Source organism: Octopus bimaculoides, chromosome 9, assembly GCF_001194135.2.
Source record: "Octopus bimaculoides isolate UCB-OBI-ISO-001 chromosome 9, ASM119413v2, whole genome shotgun sequence".
In the NCBI taxonomy this organism is placed as follows: domain Eukaryota; kingdom Metazoa; phylum Mollusca; class Cephalopoda; order Octopoda; family Octopodidae; genus Octopus; species Octopus bimaculoides.
This window is the reverse complement of record NC_068989.1, coordinates 31,740,166-31,759,364: the sequence shown is the minus strand read 5'-3', so window position 1 is coordinate 31,759,364 and position 19,199 is coordinate 31,740,166. Positions and strand designations below refer to the sequence as shown.

General features: G+C 35.4%; 1 protein-coding gene across 1 annotated transcript in view; it reads left to right on the top strand.

The window, feature by feature from the left end:
• The window catches only part of LOC106872513 (golgin subfamily A member 4), a 254,301-nt gene that overhangs the window by 46,817 nt on the left and 188,285 nt on the right, over positions 1 to 19,199 (top strand). Inside the window, exons 2-5 of the mRNA XM_014919531.2 lie at positions 4,881 to 5,099; positions 5,752 to 6,048; positions 13,921 to 13,968; positions 16,293 to 16,448. Coding sequence (XP_014775017.2) covers positions 4,881 to 5,099; positions 5,752 to 6,048; positions 13,921 to 13,968; positions 16,293 to 16,448 — 720 coding nt within the window. The remainder of the gene's footprint in view (positions 1 to 4,880; positions 5,100 to 5,751; positions 6,049 to 13,920; positions 13,969 to 16,292; positions 16,449 to 19,199) is intronic.

Here is a 19,199-nt window from a genome sequence, read left to right as displayed (position 1 = left end):
CATATATATATATATATATATATATATATATATATATATTCCATGTGTAACACAGAATTAAAATGGTACCACATATTCCAGCCATTGTTTCAATCTATATAATAATTTGCTTGTTTGTTCGCCCATTATACTTTAGTTAGTTAGTGAGGCGGAGTTGGAGTGAGAGAGAGGTGGAGTAAAAGTGTCTGTGTATGAGGGAGAGAGAGAGAGAGAGAGAGAGAAAAAGAGGAACATGAAGAGTGTGAGTAGAGAAGAAAGAAGTGAGGAAGAAGTAGAGAGAGGTATAATAAGGCCAAATGCATCACATGGTTAGTTGAAGGGAGAGGTGAAGAGTGAGAGAACAAGAGGGTGAGAGAAGTGTTAACAACATGCTGTAGAGTGGGGAGGAAAAGGTAAAGAGAAAGATGTATGTTTAGGATACAATATTTAGCAGAGCGTAATGTTCTGGTGGTGAGGTTAAAGTGAGATGGGCAGTTACATTAAGAGAGAGATAGAGTGAGAGTTAGTCAAAGTGACAGGTTAAGATAAAGAGAAAAATGTTAAAGATATGAAGATGGGAATTACATGGTTAAAAAGTTTGTTGAAGAAGTAGTGCTTACTATTAGACAAGCCTCTCTGGTGTTTTAGAACATGACCTTTAAGCCAAGTATTGAGAAAAAAACCCTTCAAACCAAGTAAAATCGTATTCGTGGCAGATACTGGTGTCACAAATAGCACGTAAAAGCAAACACTACACTTTTAGAGTGGTTGGTGTTAGGTAGGGCATCCAGCTATAGAAACCATGCCAAATCAGACTGGAGTCTGGTGCAGCCTTCCAGCGTGCCAGCCTTAGTCAAACTGTCCAACCCATGCCAGCATTGACAATGGACATTAAATGATGATGAGGAATATATTATTGTGACTGGAAGTGAAATACTTAGCAAAATAAAAATGCGAATCATCCTTTCTATCTTAAATAGCTTCTCTTAATCTTTTTCATTCTGTGGAATTTCTATGGGTCTCCCTAGTATATATTTACTCTGTAATTATTATATTTCACCAGGAATTTCAAGTTATATGTATGATTTTTTCATTTAAAACACTGGGCAACAAAAAAAAAATTTTATCTGGTGCCTGGAATATTTCAATGAATTCTTAAATGATTTTGCCTGCTAAATTCAAAAATAACTTCTGTTTTTCTCTATCAGGTCTAGTTTTCTGACTAAACCTGATAAAGTATTTTATTCATACAAAGGCATATAGTATGAATCAATAAAAGAGCGTAACACAAACCAAAACAAAGTACAAATAAAAATTCAAAATTGAAAATGCACACTGGTTAAGATTTTTGGTAGAAAATTCAAGGAATAAACTTGAACTTCTTTGTGCACCGTGAATGTTGAGCAACAGGAGTATCTCGTTTTAAACACCAGCTATAGTCTGCCATCATCACAGCATCCCAACATCCTTGGTACCAAGTTTCCATCTCCTTGATATCCTGATGGAATTGTTTGCCTTGTTCATCACTAACATCTCCGAGATTTTCAGGAAAACAGTCAAGATAACTAAAAAGATAATGCATTTCGATCCTCATATTCACGCCAATATCATGAAAAGTTGATATCAAGTTGGTAACAAGGTCTCAAGGAAATTTTGCACTACTTCTGCAAAGGCTAGCCAAGCCGATGCTGCATTTTTGCTCACTACTTCCATGAAATTTGTCCTTCAAGAGTTTATGGATCTGTGGTCCATTTTTCAATTGTCAAGTTTAGAAATACACTGCAGATATACTTGAAGCATTCCCCATTTTTGTCAAGAGCTTTGATGAATTGCTTGATCAATCTGTGTTTGATGTACAAAGTGGGCGGGGGGTGATCTTATCTCACTCAACTAAAGGTTCTTCCAATAACCATATTTGTTTGAGGTGGCCAGTCTTTCTTAACATGGTGGTTTCCTTGGTCTCTACTGTCCCACATGCAAAAAATGCATAGGCATTTGGTATAACCAGATTGCTGTCCCATGAGAAAATTCACCATCTTTAAATCAATGCAGATGACTCATTTATGGTCATGATACAGTATCTTCTCTAAAACCAACTTAATTTCTTCATATTTTTCCTTCAGAGTTGCTGAGTGGGACAGAGCCATACACATTCCTGTTGTACAATACACATTTTAAACTACGCTTAGAGCGGTCTATGAAAAGACGCCATTCCTCTGATTTGTATTCCTCAATGCTAGGTTTATTAAGAAGCCCACTGATATCTCTGCATTAAACCAGCTCTTCCTCTTTTGTGAAGAAAGAAAGGAGCTCTTCATGCCAACTCCGATAAAATATTATACGGACACCATTCTCTAGAAGATTCTTCTCTTTCAGTCGAGAAGCAACAGTTCTGCAGAATTTTTTGGGAGGTTCAAGTCACAAACTAGATCATTCAACTGTACCTGGGAGAATAGCTGAGGTAAAGTCTCAACTGAAAAGTCTTGATCTCTAGTGTCTTCTTCAGGTGATGAATCTTCTTTGGTTGAGGGTAAAGTTATCTGAGGCAAGACATTGAAGACAGGAGCAGGAAGCTCTTTACTGTATGGAGCTGGTCTAATAGCAGAGGCAAGATCAGGATAAACAAGTGTTTGTCGATTTTTCCAGTTAATATCCTTTAAATTTAGGTTACAAAAGTAGCAGTCGTCCAAGTGATTATAAGGCTCCCACCATACCATTGGTATAGTAAACCTCATACTTTTCCTTGTCCCTTTAGTCCATTGTCGCAAATGTTCTGTACATCATTTGCAGACACTATGCAGTGCCCAATATTTATCTTGGCCTCCCAGTTTGATCCCAAAATATGCCATATATGCTCTTTCAACAAAATCAGTTATGTTTTTTCGATTTTCAGGTAATGCTTATTCTCCACAAACATAAAATACATTTGGAGAATTAATGCAACATTTTCTTGAAGAAGACATCTTGCTCATTTTCTATTGCTTAGTTCACCACAAGATCTAAAATGTATGGAAAAAGAAAAAAAATTCCATATATATATATATATATATATACACATATATGTATGTATGTATATGAAGCTATCACAGTAAGCTTCTCGTAAAGACTCAGCTATCAATCCACATAGTAATCATTACAAAATAGTGTAATGTAAAATATCCATGTTTGAAATCTATCTCTTATAAGCAAATACTATTTGGTAACATGTAACATGCTTTTTGTAATTGTTTTAGATGCCTCTATGCTCATGTGTTGACTTGGACTCTGTTTCATCCTCACTACTTTTGACCCAGCTGAACATTAGTATTGTAACTGCTGGAAGGAAAGAGGGTTGCACCATTGCTATGCTTAGTACTTATTTTTAGCACTGTGGAGTGTTGTAGTTTGAAATGAACTGCTTTGCTCAAGGACACTATTTGCCTCCTGTTTTAGGAATCGAATTTATATCCTTGTGATCATGAGCCCAACACCCTAACCCCTAATCTCAATATATGTGTGTATGTTTGAATATGTGTATGTGTGTGTGTGTGTATATATATATATATATATATATATATATATCAGGTGCATTCCAGAAGTTTTGAGACTTGTTCAAGAGAGACAAAGTACAAAATTTATCTTCAAAGTAGGATCCTCTGATTTCAACTTCTCTTGTTGTAGCTCTCTAGCCACTTCATGAAGAGCATATAGAAGTTCACCAAAGTGAAGGTGTCCAGGACCCTTGTCACAGCCTCCTTCATCTTCTTCTGCTTGGAAAACAACCAAAAGTAACGGAGCAAGGTCTGGACTATAGGGGAGGTGAGGGACAGTTTTGATGCTCATCTCTGTCACATGGTTGGTTACCAGGATAGAATTGTAGACAGGTGCATTGTCCTGGTGCAGGTGTTCTGGCCTTTTGCAATGAAATCTCTTCCTAAACTCCCTCAAAACTTTCACAAAGTATTCTTTGTTGACTGCCTGGTCAGAGGGAACCCAGTGAACCTTACTGTTGAAGAAGAGGATAATCACAAACTTCCCTGTGGATTTGCTTTGCCTAGCCTCTTGTGCCAGTGAAAAACAAATGCTTGGCTCATACAAGTTAATCCATAAGCAGTCTGGAGTGTTTCATAAGTTTCTGTTGTATGGTAATATTCCAGATTGTCTTCACGTCTTAACTGCATTCTGCAAAATAGCTGTGACAAGCAGTGTTTAGCAGAGTGTATTCAAAGAGCCATTACAGCTATCTCTTTCGATCTGGAATAAAAGAACTTAGCAGGTCAGCTTATTAGATGTATAGCAATGATATACTAAAATTACTGTAATCTTAGACAGTTATAGCTGCCCCTCCTTAAAAAAGTCTCAAAACTTCTGGAATGCACCTTGTATGTATGTATGTATATGTGTATATATATATATATATATATATATATATATATATATATATATATATATATATATATGTAAAAATACATACACATATTCTTTTATTCTTTTGTATGTTTCAGCCTTTGGGGCATGAGCACACACATAAATGGGGCATTTATGAACACATAAGTCCTGGGGTCGATTTCTTCGACTAAGGATAGTGCTCCTGCATGGCTGCAGTCAAATGACTGAAACAAATAAAAGAATATAATGATAAAGTCTCTTTGTAAAGAGTTTAGCAAGAAACAAAAGAACACTGAAATAGAATGAAACTAGAATTTTTTTCTATTTTCACTGTTCTCTTTATTAAACTGTAACACTAGGAAATATTCTCGTTATAACTATAAAATAATTTTTTTGTCAGTACTATCATATCCTTCCATCTTTTGTCTTTAATTGCCATATAATTTGATGACATATATTGGAATGACTATTGCGTATTGCAGAAAACACCTTAAATATATTGTAAAATAACTGAATTTTTTTTTTTTTTGCAGAATGTTTCCTTAAGCAATACAGATAATGTGAGTGCAGAGTCACCAACAGGAAATGTGGATGAACCTATAGACACTGCATCAGTCAAAACTGATGAAGTTACTGTAACCAATAATGTCTCATTGGATACAGCCAACTCAGTTAGCTCACCCAGTTCACCTACCATGGGGATGTTGATTGACATACCACTCAATGATGGTTCTCTTATTGAATCAAGTGCAGTAAGTGCTTTGTTACTTTTCTACATCAATTATGCTACACCACTGCTATGTTCCAACAATCTGGATGCAAAGCAATCTTCAGATCCAGCAATAATACTACATATATTGTGGCAAACCTCAAATATCTACCATATTTCTGATTCTACTAATCCTTATCCATATTTTATCAAAGATGGGTTTTGTTGTTTACACATCTTTTGTTTTTTTTTGTTTTTTTTTTTGCCTTTGGTTTTTTGATTATAGCTCCTTTTTGTTATGTCTCCTTCTCCCTCCTTCATGCCTTCTCATTATTTCACCTTTAGTCTTCTATCTTTTTTATGTTGTCTTTTTGTTCTTTTCTTTCCTCTTCTTTTTCTTATTTATTTTCTGTCTTCTCTCTCTTTTTTTTTTTGTCTTCTCTCCCTCTCTATTATCTCATTATCTTCTTATTCATTATTCTTTGCAGCCTTCCTTCAATTTTTTTTTATTGTTAATCAATATTTCAGATACCCAATGAAATGTAAGTTGTCCTTGTAAGAGAGTAGTATGTAATAATTGCTGTGATAAATCTGCTTGTTGCATTTCTCTTTCAAAGTATCTAATGTTTGTTAGATGTTTGCATCCTTCTTCCTCTGAATAATTTTATTTTTTGTTTTATACAACAACTTTGTAGGAAGAATTTGCTGCTGTTGATGATGTATCATTATTAGGAAAGCAGCAAGAACAACCAAATAGCGGCATGTCTGTTATATCCCTTGGAGCAATGTCACCAAATACTTCTGCTAGCTCTACATATGAAACGCCTTTTCAATCACCCTTGCCTCCAATACATTACCAAATGCCGTCCGATATTGAAAGTGAAATTGAAGAAAGTGCTTTCAATGTAGATATTCTCTCTAAAGAAGAACTTTACACTTTGGTAAAGAAGTATGAACACCGAGCCAGACGCTACAAGTCCAAATTCAATGAAGTAAGTACAGTAATCCCTTGACTATCGCGGGTGTTACATTCCAAAACCTCCTGTGATAGGTGGAAATCTGCGCAGTAGAAACAGTACTGTACTGTATGTATTTTTTTATTATTTTAATAATTTGTATGTATTTATTTTATTATAAATGCAAAGCAACACTAAACACTCACATCCCAAGTTTCATTTTCCATACAATATGTGTGATTCTTTGTTTACTCATTTATGGTACACTACATATTTTCTTTTAATATATTTTAATTAATGTGTTATACTGTGCAGTACTGCTCTGTATTTTGATTTATTGAATTTTAAGCATGAAAATGCTTATTTTACCACAGAAATAATTAAAATATAAAAAAATATAAATACCAATCAGCTGCAGAAATCTGTGATATACTGGTGAGCCCATGATATAAAGTTACATCTATTAGCTAGAAAAATCTGGGATGTACTGAGGGTGCGAGTGATTACTGTAGTACTTTTTGAAATGATACCATGATGAAATGCTTACTTGGAGATGGTTGCTGAAATGAGAGGTTTTAAGATTTTGACCTACCAGTTTCCCTTGTAATTCATATTTAAATTGTAATAGACCCACTTGCATATAAATTGGTATTGTAGAGGGTGTAGCTCATCACTGCAACAACGATACTTTGCAACTATGTTTTGCCATATTAAATAACTAACTTCATTTATCCCTTGAGCAAACCTTATGATTGACTCGCACCTTGTCCAAGGAAAGATTCTCTAAACTGTTTAACTCTTTGAAAACAAGTGTAAGTCACACTGTACTGCAACATTTCTTTTTTGTAACAGAAGTAATATAACAGTTAAAATCAAAAACACAGAACACTTTGATATTTGATCCTTTTTTAATTTTCTTAGTGTTTACAGAAGTATCCAGTTGTAACATCTTTTCTCCAGTTGCACATAGTTACATATAACATTGTCACCACATCTACTGATTCTTTGGTGAAAGAGTAACCTGATGATATCATCATTATCATCATTATTATAATGTACACTTTTCCATACTTACAAGAAATCTTGTTGAGGCAGATTTTCTATGATTGGATGCCATTCCTGTCATCAACTCTCACATGTTTCCAAGTAATATATTTCCCCTTAACCTCACATTTCCGAAGAAGACTGGAAACAAATGACACCACTTGTATGATGGTGACACTTGCTTACAGCTATCATTTGATATCAAGATAATGACACACACATACACTACTACTACTACTACTACTACTACTTTGCTCTGAATGTTTGAGGATTTGGACATACAGTGGCTCTGTTGAGCAGTTACATTGATATTAATATATCTGATAATGTGCAAGAGCAGTTTTCTTGCAGGTAAATGTTCCCACAAACCTTCTTTTCAGATTTTGAAAGCTGTCCCCCATCCTCCAGCTCCCCCACACACTCTTTCTGTCAAGTTTGCAACTTTAGGGTAACCAGATAATGGTACACTTATACCTAGTAATTCGGAAAAGAAAGAGACATAGAAGTACTCCTATGAAAGGCTTCTAAACATGGAAAATGCATAAGAGAAATAGAGCCTTCCAAATGTAAAGCCAAAAGTGGAACCAGCCATTATAGTTGACAGCAGTAAGATAGAAAAAGCAATTAAGGATATGAAGGAAGGAAAGTCTCTGTTCCATCAGGAATTACTGTCAAAATGTTTAAAATACCTGGCAGAGTGAGATACGGCTTAGTCTCCTATATAGTTAATCAGGTTGTACAGAAAGGGATCATATCCAACAACTAGTGTAGCAACATTCTTGTCAACCTTTACAAGAGTAATGGTTCTATCTTAAAGAGGAGTAATTGCAGAGGTATCAAATTGCTAGACCAAGTCATGAAAGTTACAGAATGAGTTGTAGCTCAACTGGTTAGGAAGAAGTTAGACTAGGTGTGGTGCAATTTGGTTTTGTGCCATGTAGAAGAGTTATTGAGGCTCCCTTTCTAGTAAGACAGCTGCGAGAGAAGTTTATAGTCAAAAGTGATTAGTTTGGAAAGAAGTGTTCTACAATGGTTGTAAAAGCTTTTGAAATACAGAGAATCAAACAATACATTTTGAAACAAGAACTTTGTTAACAGGACTTAACACCAATCCCAGAAAATGTTTGTAACATCTGCAGTAGGGTATGTTTGTCCCAAACTGGACTTGCTAGTCATATGAAGTTTCATGATGGTATTTAGTATTAGAAATGATGGTCATCTTCTGTAAAGAAATGACAATCACCATGTGTGTGTGTGTGTATGTGTGTGTGTGTGTGTGTGTGTGTTTGTGTTTGTGTGTGTGTGATCACCATTTAACTGCTGGCATGAATTGGACAGTTTGACAGGAGCTGGTGAGTCAGAGGTCTGTGCCAAACTCTATCTGTTTTTGCATGGTTTCTATGTCTTGATGCCCTTCCCAACACTAACTACTTTATAGGGGAGTGTAGTTGGTATTTTTTAGTGGCACTGACTTCAGTAAGGTCACCAGATAGCATGCAAGTCAAAGACTCCTCAGTTGAGAGGGGAGTAGTATTGAGAGAGGTGACTTTGTGCCAGGTGATGAGAGTTAAGGTAAGAGGGACAGAAATAGCTCTCTCTCTCTCTCTCTCTCTATATATATATATATATATATATATATATATGTGTGTGTGTGTGTGTATAGACACATGCATACATATACATGTACACACACAAAAGAAGCTTCTTTCAGTTTCTGTCAACAAAATCCCTTCACACTCACTGGATCAGCTTGGAGGTATAGTAGAATACACATACTCCAGATGCCACACATCTCTATTTAGTTTCTAAATACAGAGTGGTTTGTGTAAAGGAAAGGTCACTACAAATCTAAAAATATATGGGCTTTTCCAATTTGTCCAATTAACACAAAAACTGTTCTCTTTTTGTTGTGGTGAGAGTCATTGACATCCCTGGGGGATTGGAAGAATGGACTAGCCAAACTCTTGTAAAGAGTAGCGTATTGGTTGACTAAGAGGTCGCTAGGACTTACTGAGAAGGTGTTTTGGAGTCTCATGAAGTACGTCATGTGAACACATAGATTTTACCTCCCCTCCATTAATTATATATCCAACATTTGTCAAGGATATTAAAGTGGTGACGAGATAGTTGAAGCTTGCGTCAGACGTTAAAGTTTTATTTTGGTATGAAATCAATGAAAATGTCATTAATATGGAAGTCATTAACAAGTCATTAACATGGAAGTCATTAAAAGTCATTAACATGCATGGTGCAGTTGCAATAGCAACAACAGCAGTTACAACAGCAACTACAACAGCAGCAACAATGCCAACAGTTACTGGAAGTAATGTTGAAGAAGTCTGAAAATACTTCTGGTTCATTCTCATCAAACAGCATAACAAACGCAATTGGAGAATTTATTTTATAACCCAGAAGAAGGTACTACTTTTTCTGCATATTTTAGATGATATGAAGAAATCTTCAAAGAAGAATGTAAAAATTGGAATGACATGAAGAAGGTGCAACTACTTTTATGTAAGTTATCTCCTGCCAAACACGAAAAATACTGTAATTGTATTCTGCTGAAGAAACCAGGTGAGATTTGTTTCTATGAAACAAATTTAGTTAAATTTAGTTAAAAAAGATGAAGATTTCATCACCTATGCTGGAGTTGTTAACAGAAAGTGTGAAAAATTCAAATTATAAAATTAACTCCAGATTTGTTCAGATGTCTAATTTTTGTTCAAGTGTTAGCTGCAAGAAAAGATGCTGATATACATTTCTGTATATTAACAAAATTAGAACAGGACCAAATATTAACTCTACAGGCAGTGGCGAAGAAGCCGGAGGATTATAAATTTAAGATTATAAACTTAAGACATGACACGAAAAAGGTTGCTCGCAGATACATGCATGTCAACCTGAAATGAATATGAAAAAAGAAAAATGAAAGTCAAGACTAAATCCATGCTATGGTTGCAGAGGTTTACATTTTAGAAGTAATTGCCCTTTTAAAAATCGAAAATGTTTTGATTGTGGAAAAATTGGACAAAAAACTTACATTGTATAGCAAAACAAAAAAACAGGTCAAACAAAAAAAAAATTTGAGAAAGAATGTATTGTTAACAAAAATTCTAAGTGAGGCTCAGGAAAGAAAATTTGTGTCCTTAAAAATGAATAATGTAAATATCAAGTTACAATTGGATATGGGCAGTAATATCACAATTAAAACAGATACATGGAGAAAAATAGAGAAACCGAGATTAACCCTTTAGTGTTCAGATTACTCTGTTAAATGTAATACTTTTTCACTCAAATTGTTTTGAATTAACCATGCATTATCTTATAGCTTTGAGGTTTCAATGATGCGATTGGTTATTTTTAGAATGTCAATGTAGGTTAGGTATGAGAGGCTAGATATTGCCAGTTTGAATATAAAACATGTAGAATATATTGGGCCGGATATGGCTGGTTTAAACACTAAAGGGTTAAGTAAACTTTGAAAATTGCATGAGGTGTTTCAGGAAAAAAATTGCATTTTATGGGCAAAATAATAAGTGATGTTACATTTCATGGAAAAACCTTGAAAGCCAAAGTTTTTGTGTTGAAAAATACAACAAATTTATTTGGAAAAGACTGGATGGAACTGTTTAACTTATGGAAAAATCAGACATAACTATTTTTTGTAAAGATGTGAATGGTTCTTCTGCCAGTACAAATAAGGAGTTGGAGGATTTAAGAAAAAAAGAAAAAAATTTCCTGAAGCTTTTTCTGATGAATTGGGTCTTTGCACCAAAACTGGGGTGAAGTTTCAAGTGAAAGAAAACACTATACTGGTAAAAAAACAAAACAAAAAAAAAACTTTACCTTTCACAGTATTGAAAGAAGTTAAGGAAGAATTGGATAGACTTGAAAAGCTTGGCATTATTGATAAAATTGATTATACAAAATGGGTGTCCCCAACAGTTTATGTCAAGAAAATAAATAATAAAATCTGAGTATGTGCTGATTTTTCAACAGGGTTAAATGAATGTTTGATGCCTTATAATTACCCGTTATCAAGTTCAGAGGAAATTTTCACAAAGTTGAATGGAGGAAAAGTTTTCTCAGAGTTGGACCTATCTGAAGCATATTTGCAGGTAAAAGTCAATGAGGAAATGTTCAAAATTATTGACAATAAATACCCATAAAGAGTTGTATGAATTTAATCGACTTCCCCTTGGTATAAAGGTAGCATCTGGCATTTTCCAACAAGTTATGGACATTATGCTCGCAGGTTCAGATTTCACTGTAGCTTACCTTGACTAAGTGAATCTCAGGGTCAGCATGCTGAGCATGTTAAAAAGGTCTTTGAAAGACTAAAAGATTATGGGTTTAAGCTCAGTGAGGAAAAGTGTGAATTGCTAAGAATAAAATATCTAGGGCAGATTATTGATGAAAACAGACGCAGACCAGACCTGTCTAGGGTGAGTGCAATAAAAAATATGCCTTCTCCAACAAACATTACAATATTACAAGCATTTTTGGGGCTTGCAAATTACTACCAGGTACACATACTGAATATGCATGATTTAAGAGCACCCTTGAATAACTTATTGAAAAAAAGACATTAAGTGGAACTGGTCAGACTTCGTTTGTTTGTTTACTTTCATTGTAATTTGAATTTTAAAATGTCTTAATATCGGAATTGTCGTTATCACATTTTGATCTGAATTTAGAAATAGTAGTGGCAGCAGATGCTAGTAAAAGTGATATTGGAGCTGTGATTTTACACAAATATGAAGCTGGTAGCCTGAAAGCAGTAGCTCATGCTTCATGCTCATTATTGTTAGCTGAGAAAAGTTACAGTCAAATGACTGTAACTTTTCTCAGCCAGCAATAATGAACGCGAAGCATGAGCTACTGCTTTCACGCTACCAGCTTCATTCATATTTGTGTAAAATCAGAAAAAGAGGCATTAGTCATCATATCTGCGGTAAAAAAATTCCATAAATTTATACATGGAAGAAGGCTCTGCCTGCAGACAGACCACAGCCCATTATTGTCAATCTATGGATCAAAAAAGGGTATCCCTCACATACAGCCAACAGATTGCAGTGCTGGAGAATGAAACTACTGAATTACGACTTCAAAATGTAGTATTTGTCATCAAAAAAGTTGGGACATGCAGATGGTTTGTCAAGGTTAATACCAAAATAGAGTGAACCACTAGAAGACACAGCGATAGTTATGTTAAAAGCTGAAAATGAAATAAAAAATATATTGTGCAATGTTGTGTATGGATTGCCAGTGACATTGGAGGAAATAAAAGTTAAGGCAGAGACGGACGAGTTTATCATAAAAATGACAAAAATAGTGACATCAGAAGAAACAAATAAAAAAATATGTATGGCTGGATGCGACACAGTTTCAAATTTGTATTCTATATATGATAATGTGCTTATGTATGCACAGAGGGCCGTAATGTCTACCTCACTATAAGGTCAAATGTTAAAGGAATTCTGCACTGGACATCCAGGAATTTCTAGGATGAAGCCATTTACGAGTAGTTATGTTTACTGGCCAAAAATGAATCTAGATACCATAGTCTCTGATAACAGTACACAATTCACGGTGAATGAATTTAAGAATTTTTGAAAGATGTACTCAATTGAACATATCACTACTCCTCTGTATCACCCAAGATCAAACGGGCAAGGGGAAAGGTTCATGGATACATTTAAAAGAGCATTAAAGAAATCAAGAAACGAGCTAGTTGATGACACAGTATTGACACAATTCTTGAGGGTTTATAGGATAACACCAAACCCAAACACTTTTTCAGGCAAGTCGCCTGTGGAACTAATGTTTGTTTGAAAAATAAAGTCAGTTTTTGACAAGTTGCTACCCGTAAGAAAAACAAATAGGGAAAACTCTAAATATATGACAAAGCATTTCAATATCAGTGACAAGGTGTTTTTCAAAATATATAAAAATGGAACACAAGGCTGGGAAGACTGAGTAGTAACAAAAGGAATAGGCAAAATGACATATATGATAAGAGGCAAAAAATGGGAACACAAAAGACATTTAAACCAGTTAAAAAATAGATATACGAAAAAAAAAAAAAAGAAATACTCATGGAAGTGTTCTACGACACTTTTGATGTTCCAATGCCACAAGAAATCGTACCTAGCAGCACAAGAAAGAGGAAACAAACAGAACAGTTGGAAGTAGTGCCTAAACAGGAAAAATATTAAACTTTCCTAGGTGGAAAATCTCAAAAAGGGAGATGTGATGAAAGAAAAATAGATAAATAAAAGTAATGATATTAACTTCCAATGGAAGTCAATTTCAAAGGGGGAGATGTTGTGGTGAGAGTCATTGACACCCCTAGGGGATTGGAAGAATGGGCTAGCTGAACTCTTATAAAGAGTAGCATATTGGTTGACAAAGAGGTTGATAGGAGTTGTTGAGAGGGCATTTTGGAGTCTTGTGAAGTACATCATGTGATCACATTGGTTTTACCTCCACATCGTTAAATTACATATCCAACATTTGTCAAGGATATAAAATTTTTCCTATTCCCAAGAATATATTACAGTCTAACATTGTGAAAATAGTTCAAAATATAGGATTGAAATAGGTATTGCACAGTATCCTATTTGGTTATTTGGCTGGAAAATAAGAGCCTCTGTTTTGTTGTTTAATGTTTACTTGTATAAAGAGCAACTCATTTTCTGAAAGTATTCTTCTCAAAAAGTATCCAAAATGTGTCTTAAATGGTAATACATTTGTAAGTCATTTTGATGAGAACTGTCAAAATTAACACTTTACTTAAAATAAAATAAATTTATGAAAACAATTTATAAGCATCAAACATTAAGTTTTTGCTTTTACTTTTAGATAGTTCTTACTTTCAAAGAACTTTTGCAAGAACAAGAGAAATTAAAGGTAAGTAATCCGGAAAAGTTTTTTGATTCTATGACAAAAATCTCTTATTTTTAACCTTTTATGAAATTTCTATTTAAATTACATTCTTTCAGTTGATTTATAAAATTTAATCTGGTTTCATAAAACAAATATTTTAAAAATATACTAATTGTCACAATGAATTGTTGTTGCGATGATTTGTAGAAAGGTCTCATACCAGCAGTTTTCTTGTTCTTTTGTTTGTCCTACCTGTAGGGCATATACAGAGATAAAAATTGCTGAGTTGCCTATAGCTTCTCTCATCTTAATTATTCTGTTGCATGCTCTGACTACCCAAAGTACTTTATCCATTTCTCCACTGGTAGACTGCCTACCCTAAACTCCAATATTTCTGTGGCATGGTTTATATGGCTGAGTGACCTTCCTAACACCAACATCTTTACAGAGTCTATTGGATGCTTTTTATATGGCACCAACAGCAGTGAGGTCACCAAGTAACTTGCAAGACAAGACAAAACTGCTTCTACTGAGGGCAAGGAGAGTAGTATTGAGGGAGGAGGCTTAGTGCCAGGTGATGAGAAATTATAGTATCAATAGAAGGACAGAAATAGGTATCTTGCATTAGAGGAGATACAAGACTACCTCAGTTGGATAGAGAATAGTGAGGATTGTGTGTGTGTGAGAGAGATAAATTGGTGAAAATGTGACAGGGTATACATCCAAGTTACAGGGAGGTGTGTATTGTGAAGCATACCTGGAATTGGGTAGAGAGAGTGGGTGGGTAAGTTCATGAGGTTGCAAAAGATGAGTGAGAGATGGAAGAGAGGGTAACATGAATAGACACAAATAGAGGGAGCAGGTGTTTGGAAGATATGTTGTGGCTAAGAGATTTGATAGGGACACATTATGTGCAGGTAGTTTCACAAGTGAGAGTGTGAGATAGAGGTGAGGAGAATATGAGAGTAGAATATGAGTGTGGGAGGTGTTGGAAAGATGGGCTGTTGGGGTAGAGGTTTTTCAGGGACAGACTGTGTGCAGGAGCATGGACATAAAGGTCACACCATTTTGGCTGTGATCTTACTCAGCTGGGCATATCTTGTCAAGCACAGCAAATTGCCAATTGTCTTGGTCCTTTGTCATCTCCTCCACAAGGCTCAACAACTGAAAATCGTTTTTCAAAACTTCATCCCACATCTTCCTAGATCTTCCTCTTCCACAGGTTCCCTCCACATTTGGAGAATGGAACATCTTCATGCAACTGTCTTCATTTACATGCACCACATGACCATACCAGAGCAGTCTTCTCTCTTGCACACTACGTCTGATGCCCATTTTCACAGTTAAAATTTGCATATCTCAACATCAAATGTGCAACAATATCTTGTGCTTTCATCTGGAAAATCTACAAGTTCAAAATATCAAAAGCAACATTGATACATTTGAACACTTTTTATATAGTTCCAAAATATTTCAATGGTTAGCAGATATGGATTCTATTCATTCTATGCAATTCTGTCATCGATGAAAAGTAATGTGTACATATATTACACACACACACACACACACACACACACACACATACACCCACACACACATACACTCACACATTAATATCAAACAATGAGAATGAGTGCGGAACACTGCATTGGTGAATAAAAATTCTTTATTGGAGACAAACACTGATATTTCATATGGTAGGCTTTATAATTGTTAAGGGATTTCTCTCTTAACATGAAACCAATGGTAGCCTTGATCCATAAAGTGTGTGTGTATACACACACACACATATATGTATGTATGTATATATATGTGTGTGTGTGTGTGTGTGCAGAAATAAATGGTCATGTAGACTTGTATATGTATTATTATGAAGTTTCTATACTATTAATTTAGTATTTATTAATTCTTTTGATACCAGCCAACCTGAGACCAACCTTGGTTCTATGATACCAACTTCCTGTTTCAGAGTGAACTAGATTTGAATCTTCCATCAAAATTTCATGTTAATTTATGTTTTCAAAATTAATTGAAACAATGATAGTGTTTTCTACAGAAATATGGTAGCAAAAGGATTAAACTGTTCTTGAAAGTGGTTACAGGATGAGAGTAAATTTTTTTGTCTTTGAGCTCACTGCCAATCAATTTGTCACCTTTTCGATTATTGTTTTGTTTAGTGATGCATAATGATCATACTGATATGGCTTTTTTTTATTTTTCAATACTCTACATTGAATGCATGTTTTATATGGTGGAAATTAAATTCTAAATTGCATTGAAAAAATTATTATTCCTGTCTGAAAAAGAATTTTCTTGTTCTTAACATTATGAATTTTGTTGTTTTCAAGAAAAACCTTGCACATACACAAGACAAGTCTTTTCGACGTATATCTGAATTAAAAGAGCAGATTAATCTTGATCAGTTGGCTAAACGAGATCTTGAAGAAAATTACCGCCTTATGCTTGATGAGAAAGATGAACAAGTGAATGTCTTAAAAACGCAGGTAAGTATTTTTAATATTTTTTGATAAAATTATTGGTATTTATTTTTTCAGATTAAGATAGGATTCTGTTTATTGTATCTTTAAAAAATGTTTGTGTTTGTAAGGCATAAATAAGGTTGCTCTTAGCTCAAGATGCAATCGGCAACAGAATATTCAAACTTTGGGTCATAGGAATCAGCAAGACTCAACGGTACCCACACATGCACTCTTCCTGAGTTTCTGACCAGAAAGGACAACTTTTCTAAAACGATCCCCGACAACACATCTGTCACATTTGATTCCCCGATGAAGAAAGAGGCTGTTCGAAGACACCACTTCTTGATGTGATGTCACTTCCCCTTGCTTCTGGTCCCATCATCATTTTTCCCTTGTGACCTCCCTTCATACCTCCACACATTGCTTTTGAAATTTTCTATGAATTTAGAAATTTCTTGGCGATGCAGGAGCTTGTATTTTTATTGCTATAAATTGTTTTATGAGTAGAAATCAGACCTGATCAAGTGGACTACATTCTTTTTTAAAAATGGTAAAGTGTAGTTTTAGCTGCTATTTCTCTTTTAGATCCTGTTTAAAATGGTAGAGTGTAGTACTGGGAAAGATTTAGTTGCTATTTCTAGCATTTTTAGTAACCACTTAGAGGCTCACTTCTTGGCTTATGTGCAGAAATGGTTCCAATATTTTAATGAATAAGTTACAATCTATTCTAATGCCGATATTTTTTTTTAATAAATGTAAGTTGATTTTTCAATGGATTACATCCTGTGTCTATGATGAAAAGGGAGCAGGAATTATTAAGTCAGAATGTAGTGTGTCTTGACTAAATTCTGTGCACTAACATTTTTATCTACTCATCAATGTTATTTTTATTCCAATTTTCTTTTTTCAAGTTTTCGAATATGACAGACTATTTTAGTAGTAATGTGTTGGAATTTATCTGTTGAAGTACAGAATTAAATCTATCAATTACTGACTATAAACAGTTTCATCAACATCATCATCATACATCTGTTTTCTATGCTGGTCTGGGTTGGATGGTCTCACTGAAAACTGGTTAGCTGGGGAACTGCATCAGGTTCCAATCTAATTTGGCATGATTTCTACAGCTGGATGCCCTTCCTAATGCCAATCACTCCAAGAGTATAGTGGGTGCTTTTTATGTGCCACTGGCAGTTACGCAATACCGGCATTGGCCTTGATTATAATCTCACTTGGTTTGACAGATCTTCTCAAGCATGGTATATCACCAAAGGTCTCTGTCATTTGTTACTGACTCTATGAGGCCCAATGTTCCAATGGTGTTTTTTACATGCCACTGGCATGGATGCCAGTTATGTGATACTGGCATCGGCCACTACTATGATTTCATTTGGCTTGACAGGTCTTCTCAAGCATGGCATATCGCCAAAGGTCTTGGTCACTTGTCATTGCCTCCATAAGACCCAACATTCGAAGATCATGCTTCACCACCTCATCCCGTGTCTTCCTGGGTCTACCTCTTCCATAGGTTCCCTCCACTGTCCTTGTCCATATGCACCACATAACTATACCAGTCCAGTTGTCTCTCTTGCACACTACATCTGGTGCTTCTTATACCCAACTTTTCTGTCAAGACGCTTACACTCTGTTGTGCATGCACACTCACATTACACATCCAGCAAAGCATACTAGCTTCATTTCTTCCAAGCCTATACATGTCCTTAGTGGTCACAGCCCACGTTTCTCTGCCATGTAGCATGGCTGTTTGTACACAGGCATCATATGATCTACCTTTCACTCTGAGAGAGAGGCCCTTTGTTACCAACAGAGGTAGGAGCTCTCTGACCTTGGTCCAGCTTATTCTTATTCTAGCAGCTATTCACTTGGAGCATCCACCTCCACTACTGACTTGGTCACCTAGGTAACAAAAGCTGTCAACTATTTCTAGTTTCCCCCACTGACATTTGATGGAGTCTATTTTCTGTACATTTTTAGTGTTACTAGTACCTGTGAACCTTCCACACACAAAAATTATTTTCCCTGTCAACCTCCCTTTGATTTTGCTGCACCTTTTGTGTGACCATAACATACACTGGGTATATCTTATGGAGTTTTTATCTATGCCTTTTCTACATATCGAGCAGGGCCATCTACCTGAAGGGATTTGTGATTTGTCTGCTCTCCTACTTACTAAGACTTCAGTTTTGCTAGATTAACTCTGAGGCCCTTTGATTCTAGGCCTTGTTTCTGCATCTGAAATTTCTTCTCTAGTTCTGGTAGTGATTTGGCTATAAGAACAAGGTCATCAGCATAGAAGAGTTCTCAGGGGCAACTTGTCTTAAATTCCTCTGTTATTGCCTGGAGGACTATGATGAACAAGCAGGGGCTAAAAACTGATCCTTGGTGAACCCCTGCTTGTACACAAAATTCATTGCTATACTCCTTGCTGATCTTCACCCTTCTAACAGCATCCCTGTACGTGGCTTGTACAACTGTTGCAAACTACTTGTCTATCCCTAGCTGCTACATTGACCACCAGATAAGGGAGTGGGAGACTCTGTCAAAGGCTTTCTCCATGTCAACAAAAGCCAGGTACAGGGGTTTATTTTTGGCTAGATATTTCTCCTGCAGTTGCTTAACCAGGAATATAGCATCAGTTGTGCTCCTGCCTGCACAAATCTGAACTGCATCTTATCTACATTAACTTTCATCATCATCATCATCATCATCATCATCATCATCATCATCATCATCATCATCATCATCATCATCATC